Raw genomic sequence first — 8,785 nt, 5'->3', positions numbered from 1 at the left:
GACTGGGAGACTCCTGTTGTCTCTCATTGAAGACTTCTATTTTAGTTTTGTTGTATTAGCAGAACACATCCCTAGGGGCTGGAGATGCAGCTCAGTGGACAGAGTGCTCACTTGGCTCTCACACAGCTCTGGTCTCCACCTACAGTGGTGTGGTGGTACATGCCCATAGTCCCTTTACCAGGAGAAGAATCAAGACTTCAAAATCATCTTGGGTGCATAGTGTGTTTGAGGCCAGCCTGGGCTACATGAAACCTGTATAAACATATATGTCCCAAAACACATCTTTTCTTAGGCATTTTCCACACTTTGTTCTATGGTTTCTGAGTGTCTGAAAAGTCCAGGGGTACTTGAAGGAAAAGAACAACCTGGTGCTACTAGGGACTGTTAGTTCAGAGACATTGCCTGGTGAAGCCATCTCATCCTAGCTGGTTTCTGCCTGCCTCTGTTGCTGATGGGCTGATGTGTGTCCACAGCTTTACTCATAATTGCCCTGCTTCATTTTTAGCTGGACACATTCTTGCTTCCTGGTAAGGCTTTGATGGAGTAGTGACATAAAGAATTGGGGTATCCTTCATGCCCACTGATTCTCTCAACAATAAGGTCTTTCTCTGTAGAAATAGTTTCTCTGTTGCATACATTATCAGAAATAAATAAAACACTCTTTTGTGTTTTATTTTGACACTGAGTTTCATTATGTAGGTAGGGCTGGCCTGAAACTCACTTTATTAACCTGGTAGGCATTGAACTCACAGAAATCACCTTACTTCTGAGTACTGGGATTAAAGGGACATACCTGGCTCCTTCTCTTTTTAATTTGTTTTTTTAATTTTTCTCTACGGTGTGTGTGTGTGTGTGTGTGTGTGTGTGTGTGTTTTGACCAAAGAGTCTATCAGATCCTCTGAACCCTGATCCTCTGTAAGAGCAACCAGTGTTCCTATGCAGTAGGCCATCTCACCAACCCCTTCTGCCTGTTTTGTAGGTTTCTCATTGACGACGCTTGAATCCTGGCTTTAAAATCCTTGTTGACAATTCTGACAATGGTTTTCTCTTGGTGTCACCACCAGGGAACTGGTTTTTCTCCTCTGCTTTTCATTTAGGGGGATTGTCATGGTGTGACGTGATTTCCATTTTGACACCACTTGTCTAGATGTCAGTAGTCCTGACACTGTGGGTACAGTGGCTGTGTATCCTTCATAAACTTTTGGTGGTGTATTGTTTTTTTTTTTGGGTTTGCCTGATTGAATAAAAGGGATTATAACTCCAGTTCATACCAACAGACATATTTTAGACGGGTCAGGAAGAGTGGTTTCCAACCTTCCTAACACAACCTTTTAATACAGCTCCACCAACTGTAACATTATTTCATTGCTACTTCATAACTTTAATTTTGCTATAGTTATGAGTTGTAATGTAAATATCTGGAATACAGCATATATGATATGTGACTCCTGTGCAAGGGCAATTTGAGCTCCCAAAGCGGTCTCAATCCAAGGATTAAGGACCACTGATCTGGACTTAGTGGGATGCCCTTACCGACGTAGATGGGTTTCCCAGTGTTGGTGGGGAGGAGTCTCCTCTCTTGAAGGCAAAGGATCTTCCAAGATCAGGCTTTTTCCTGGGTCCCTCTATAATAGTGTACACACTCTTGATGGTTACTGATGTATCAAGTGACTCCAGGCAGTTTTCTTTCACATCCTCGAAGATAGGATTCTAAAAAGGGTTCTGCTAGACAAAAGCAGTGGCTGAAGCTATCCCTAGTGATCTTTCCCTTTTCCTAATGGCTCCTTGTCCACGAAAGGCCAACAGTAGATGTCTGAGTCCATTCTAAGCTGCAACTTTCCAATCTACACTCTTCCTCTGTGCTGTTTCTTTAACAAAGAGCACTCATGCTAAACCTGAAACCATCTTGTCTTCAGTCAGCACTAACAACCTAGTCCTCTCTGCCAGCTATGCTTTCCCATATGACCCAGCTGCTCACAATTCTGAGGCATGTTCATGCTTCTATGGACAAACAGAATGGCACTGATTGGCTAGTGTATAATGACACAGATTCTGTATTATTATGATTCAGAAACCTGTAAATACAAGATGAAGAGACCATCGGCAGAGGAAGGAGTTCTTGTGGGATGTTGTCACCACAGAAGGGATCCAGGGGGCTAGGAATAAAAGAGAGGGAGCCAAACTCCTTTTTCATAATTTAACCTTTTTCCACAATAGCATCATTAATGGATCTTTATTTGTAGGTTGCATCCCTCTTAACCTAATCAATTCTTCACAACTACATTCCCACTGGGGATTAATCTTCAGAAAATAAATGTTGGGTGATCACATTCAAACCAGAGATGATGGTGAATATTTGGAAATCTATAGTGGGGGTGGGTATTATTCTTCCCACGTGGTGTACCCTTAAGATCTCTAACTACCTCCTTCCCCACGGTAGCCTCACTGAATGACATGAATTCCGGGTTATTAATGAGGTACAGAAACCAAAGCTCATTGCCATATCCTGTCACAAGTATCAAGCTCGCAACAGCAAGAGCCCAGTGGGAAGGAAAATATGAATAAACTTTATGGTATCTCTAAAGCATAAACCCCCAATTTAATCAAAACATTGTTTTAGACTCAGCTCTCTTATATCGATATTCTTTAAATGTACAAGTCAGTGGGCTTGCATGTGACTCCTAGTACAGGTTTATACTGTACATTAGCCATCTTCTTTCTCACAACTCACCACCATTTCCACCTGCACACACACACACACTCACAAACACACACACACTCACACACACACACACATACACACACACACACCCTGCTGCTCCCCTTCCTTTTCCTAAATGCCCAATTTCACATAATATCCCTTATTAAAATCTAAATTTTGCAATCATCTGTTTGAGTCTGGCTTGTTTCACTTAATATACTGTATTTTACAGTTCCATCCGTTTTTCTGAGAACAAAACCCTTTGCTCTTACACATAGATGAAAATCACATCAATGTATATCAACTTTTTTAAGCCATTCATCCAGTGATCAACAGCTAAGGTTATTCCAATGGCTTGTCTATTGCACACAGTGTGGCAATCAGAATGAATGTGCAGGGGTCCTGGTTAGTTTTTATTGTCAGTTTGACTCAACCTGGGAAAAAGGAGCCTCAGCTGAAGAATTGCCTCCATCAGAACGTCCTTTGGCACATTTGTAAGGATTTTTTTTTGATGGTTGATGTAGAAGGGTCTAGCCCACTATGCATAGTGTCATCCCCTATGAAGGTGGCCCTGGGTTGTATGAGAAGGAGAGAAAGCTGAGTAGGTCATGGATAGCAATCCAGTACTCAGCATTTCTAAGTTGTCTCTGCTTCCTTTCCTGCCTCTAGAGTCCTGCCTGAGTTCCTGCCCCTACTTTGCTCAGTAACAGACTGGTACTTAGAAGCCTAGAGTGTGAAAATTTTCCTCCTCAAGTTGATGGCTATGATGAGATTATTCTTCTTGTTGCCTACTTGTTCTTCACTTTTTTGAAAGTTCTGTCTGTTTAATGTTCTTAAAATGATGATATCACATGTTTTCTCATGGGCTCTCTGTCTCTCACCGTGTCTCTCTCTGTCTCTGTCTCTGTCTCTCTCTGTATTTGTGTGTTTGAGTGTGTATATGTGTATGTTTGTGTGTGTGTTTGTGTGTGCATGTGTGTGTGTTTGTGTGTGTATGTATGTGTGTGTGTTTGTGTTTCTATGAGTGTTTCTGTGTGTATGTGCGTATGTTTGTGTATGTGTGTGTGTGTGTGTGTGTGTGTGTGCGTGTGTGTGCTTTCCAGGGTTAAAAAAAATCCCCAATGCTTTAATTCTCTGCAGGTGCCTAGAGAAGGAAGATTAAGGGGAGAGAGGGGGGGAATTCATGTCATTTGAGTTAACCCCACATTGAGGTCAGCCACATAGTCGACCAACAGTCACATAATGGCAGAGTAGTCATAAGAGCAGAGAGAGAGTAAAACTCAAAGTGTGAAAGAAAATGTGCTTAAAACTACGATAGAAGGAGAAAAAGAAGACGGTGCACTTAGAAAATTGGACAGATTTTAAAAAGCTGACATAAGTTGTTAAGCTCTAAGTACATTTAAAAAATTATAATGTTAAAGTGGAAGGGAATTATTGGGAAGAGGGAAGGGATGGTCAGAGTGTAGTGGGGACAGGGGAGGGTTCTAAAAAGAATCCTTTTGAAGATCTGAAGAACTATGTGACACAAACAATTAAAGTGGCCTGTAATTTACAGGTAAATTCCATACTTACCTGGATCCAGTATTCTGTCTACCCATATTTCAAAAACAAAATTACCTCATCTATTTCATCCTGTTTTACTGCATTTGATCTAATAAATTCCTTGTAATCAGAAGTGCTGATAAATTTTAAAGACATTTAAAATATGACTGGTCGATATTGGGTTTGTGATAAGTTTATTCCGACTTTGGAAGCAGGTCCAGGAGCTAATTTTTCCTCGCTCTTTGCAAAGAATCCATAATTCATGATTGCCATTGTCTTCAATACAAGGTACTTAATCTTGTCAAATTCCAGCTTTGTTTCAATAAAAATGGCCCTCCTCTAATTGTGGGTTTTGATAGAGCCAATTTTGTTGTTCTATCCTGTGTGCTGCCTCGGAAAGAGAGCCTAGCAATATTTCTGATACGGAGAATAACTTAAAGTTAACCAAAGAAAACATAGGAGCTGGGAAAATAACCACCAAGGATGTTGGTGACTCAGAAACCAAAGAGTTTTTCAGAAAAATAAAAAGCATGAAAAGAGCTACTTGGGCAGACTGTGACTCGAGTCATCAGAATATTTGGGTGGGGACTTTATTTTGGTTCACCAGGAGGCTACATGAGAAGCTAAAACCTAGATGCTGGAAGTTTCTAAGCGTAACTAGGGAAGGAACTGGCCTGAGAGGGGTTCTATGACGTAAGCAGAGCCTGGATGATGTCACAGAGCACAAGGGCAGAGGTTGCACATCTCTTCCACTTGGAGGCGCTAGACTACTTTTTAGGTGGGTTCACTATCTTTGGAGCGGGGTGTGAAAGCTAGTTCAGCTCCTGAACCCCACAACTGTTCAACAACCTATTGGTGCCTGACCGGTTTCAGAAGACAGAATCTGGACGACTAGGACATTTTCTTTTGGTAAATACGTTTATGAAGATAACTGGGACCCTTGTAGCACAGAAAGCTAAAAGTTTTCCCTCGTACAGCAAGTAACCTTACGTTCTAATGTCTTCCACGTTTGAGAGCTAGGCAGATGGTCTAGGCTAGTCAGTCTCCGGAGTTTATTATTCTTTGCTAACAATATCTAATTCAAAATTCTACTAAAATGCCAAAGCTCCTCTCTGTGCCTGTGTATTTTTGGAGAAAATATTTCTCTTTTTTTTTTTTTTTTTTTTTTTATGGAGCTGAGGAACCCAGGGCCCTGTGCTTGCTACGCAACTGCTCTACCACTGAGTTAAATCCCAACCCCAGTAGATATTATTTCTAAAAGGCTATTGTTGCCTACACAAAAGACTCTTGTTGCGGTCGAAAATGCAACAGCTTCGGGGAATAAACCTGGGGCTGGGTCAGGATGCACAGTAGAGAAGGCCAGTGGACTGCTGTGCTTAGTCTCTGGGCAGATACTTGTGGATGTTGCCAAATAGCTCATAGTTAGAGGGTAGAGAAGGGGTGTGGCCACCCTTCTGGCTCCTTTGCTATCCTTTCTCTGTTCTGCTTGCTTAAAGTGGGGACAAGGATACTTAATCCCACACTGAACTAGCCATTCAAGGAGATGTTCCTCAGCATAGGCAAAGTGCCTCGGGCTGAAGAAATATGTCTAAATATGTTATTCTGAGCTGTAGAGAACCATTTTTTCATTTTCCTTTGAACTTTAGATTTTGATTTATGAGATTGGGTTTTTCTGTGGGTAGTTTTGTCTATCCTGGAACTAATTCTGTAAACCAGCCTGGCCTTGATCTCACAGAGGTCTGCTTCCCTCTGCTTCTGGAGTGCTGGAATTAAAGGTGTGCTCCACCATTGCCCAGCACTTCTATGAACTTCTGATTATGACAGCATTAGATTCAGATGCTCAAACCTGTTTACCATCGCCTTCCTCACCTGCTCCAAAGTTCTCATAGACAAGAGCCTTGGTCCAGCACCCTCCCCAACCCCACCCCCATTGTTATTGCAGGTACTCATATGACAGAGGTACCAGCTTTGTCTCTGGTTTAAGCAGGTGAGCTCTTCAAACCCAGGCCATGGGAAAGTATGAAGCCTGAACGCAGAACAATAGCCACAAGACAGTGGACCAGGAGTACCGTGGCCTACCACACTAGGTCTACAGCCAAGAAGAAGAGGGTGTCTGTGAGGAGGATGAGCACACCATCCTTCCAGAAGCGGAAGAGGAAGAGGCCTTCTCCCCAGTCCCTGGGGAACATTGTGGGGTGCAGAATTTCACACGGATGGAAGGAAGGTGATGAGCCCGTCACCCAATGGAAGGCCATAGTTCTAGATCAACTGCCAACAAATCCCTCTCTCTATCTGGTCAAGTATGATGGAGTTGATTGTGTCTATGGACTGGCACTTCACAGTGATGAGAGGATTTTAAAGCTTAAGGTCTTGACTCACAAAGTTGTGTTTCCTCAAGTGAAAGACGCCCAACTCGCAAGTGCCATGGTTGGCCGTGCTGTGGAGCATAAATTTGAGGGCAAACATGGCTCTAAGGACAACTGGAGGGGGGTGGTCCTAGCCCAGGTGCCAATCATGAAGGACTGGTTTTACATCACCTATGAGAAAGATCCAGTCCTATATATCTATCAACTCCTGGATGATTACACAGAAGGTAATCTCCGTATCATTCCAGAGATTTCGCCAGCAGAGGTGAAGTCAGAAGTTGGCAGCGACATCTTAACAGGTCAATGTGTGCAGTTCACCAGAAGTGACGGGTCCAAAAAGATCGGCAAAGTCATTTACCAAGTTCTAGCCAAGCCTTCCGTGTACTTCATCAAGTTTGATGGCGACGTCCACATCTATGTCTATAATCTGATGGAAAAGATCCGTTAAGGTGAAATTCACAAAGTGAGGGGACATATATGGGGAATTTATAGGATTGGGGTGAAAATGTTTGTTTTTCTGTGTTTCAGATACCCAATGGCCTTTGACATCCCCAGTATCTTTTCCAGTGGAATTTGTTTTTGCTCTAAAAATTAAAATGTGTGATGTGATGTGTTGTGTATGCACACTTTTGTGGAGGAGACTGGCTGTGGTGGATGGAACATTGAGAGGAAGCCGGAAAGTTCAAGGCTGTGAACAGTAAGTCTAATGTCACATACACTAAAACAAACAGTACTGAGCTAGTCTGGTCTTTAGGGAGAGGAAAAAACTGGAGATAAGGCTTAGAGGACCAGGGATGGCACAGGGAAAAAAAAAGATGGATGTTTAGGAAGCAGTGGAGAGGGGCCAGAAATAGATAGACTCTCTGAGGGGAAGTTTGAGGGAGAAACAGATAGTTGGCGAAAGAGTGGCAGGTAACAGAGAGGTGGTCTTGGAACCCAAGGGGAAACCCAATAAACTGATCCAAGCAGACTCAGAATCAGAGAAGATCAGGGATTGTTTGACTAACAAAACCTAATGAAACCTGTTTCACATATGTAGATGTATTATTTTTATTTATCTGGGTAGGGCAAGGAATGAATACAGGAGACCACAGTGACAAGAATAGTCAGGTCCCCTGGAGCTGAAATTAAAGGTGGTTGGGAGCCATCGGACATGAGCTCAAAGAACAAATCCCAGTCCTCTTTCAAAGCAGATGAGCTCTTAATCCATTGGTTATCTCTGAAGGCCCCTAAAGTCATCTTTTTAAATAAATCCAACCTTCACATGCAGAGAAGAGACCAGGATGAGGGTAAGAAAGAATAAATTGATGGTGATGTGGAAGAAAGACTAAAGAACACATGTGGGAGTTGAGGATACTGAGGGACGAAGGAATTCCAAGATGGAGTTCTCAAAAAGTGAAGCAGGAGACCCAGGATGAACAGAAAGGGTCTCGAATGACTTGAACTTGGGCCACATCCATATTGGTCTCTTTGCTTCCTTAAAGAACAGCCAAGCTATCACTACAGAGGGTGGATGTGAGGTGGTGGCTTCCCCAGAGGACATTTTGATGAGGATAACTCAAGAATAGTGAATGCCAAATTAAGTTTATATCTATCGATTCCTGAAAGTGCCATAAAGCCCATTATTTTGTATGATCAGTAAAAAGAAATTTAAAAAAGAACATGAGGATGCCATGAGCTTATGTCAGGTATTACGTGGATCCTTTGTTTAGCTTCCCTGAGCACTGTTAGACTCTGTTGGATCCTGTAATATTTTTGAGGTCTCTTCTGAATGCCCCTAGATGACCACAAAGGGCTCCTGCACTGGCTTATCTTGCCTGACTCTCCTTCGACTGGATGGCTTCCTACAGACCTCTGGGCCCTTTTACCTTATCTAGCCCCAGGAAGTTCCCATCTTTTACTCACATGAAAGCTTATCCTCAGAAAACTCTTGATGGTGCATCCAATGCAGAGGTGCTGATCTCTCCTATGCCATTTGCCGTGACATTAAAATGCTTTGCGGTTCCTGACCACGTAGCTCTCTCCTCCTGAGAAGCTCCTGTGCACTACATGGGGACTCTCTGAGCCACATCTACACTCCAAGTGTTTCTTTCTAGGAAACCTTACCTTCTACTCATTCATTGCTGTTTCTTCTCTCAAGAATAAGTTTCTCATTGTAGGACTTGAAAATATTTTC

At 42.6% G+C, this 8,785-nt stretch overlaps 1 protein-coding gene across 1 annotated transcript; it reads left to right on the top strand.

Moving 5' to 3' along the window:
* Positions 1–4,944: 4,944 nt before the first annotated feature.
* On the top strand, positions 4,945–7,218 carry LOC147998037 (Y-linked testis-specific protein 1-like). The gene is made up of 3 exons (XM_087601346.1): positions 4,945–5,152; positions 6,186–7,058; positions 7,138–7,218. Exon 2 carries the CDS (start codon positions 6,263–6,265, stop codon positions 7,055–7,057), a length of 795 nt encoding a protein of 264 aa, XP_087457472.1. The 5' UTR covers positions 4,945–5,152; positions 6,186–6,262; the 3' UTR covers position 7,058; positions 7,138–7,218.
* The last annotated feature ends 1,567 nt before the right edge of the window (positions 7,219–8,785 follow it).

This window comes from Rattus norvegicus, chromosome Y (genome assembly GCF_021556685.1).
Source record: "Rattus norvegicus strain SHRSP/BbbUtx chromosome Y, alternate assembly SHRSP_T2T, whole genome shotgun sequence".
NCBI lineage: Eukaryota > Metazoa > Chordata > Mammalia > Rodentia > Muridae > Rattus > Rattus norvegicus.
The sequence above is the reverse complement of the archived record's forward strand: the minus strand, read 5'-3'. Positions and strand labels throughout refer to the sequence as shown.

Bases quoted from the DNA above. Each gene is read 5' to 3' on its own strand.
- LOC147998037 (XM_087601346.1), top strand. From the start codon at position 6,263: ATGAAGCCTGAACGCAGAACAATAGCCACAAGACAGTGGACCAGGAGT.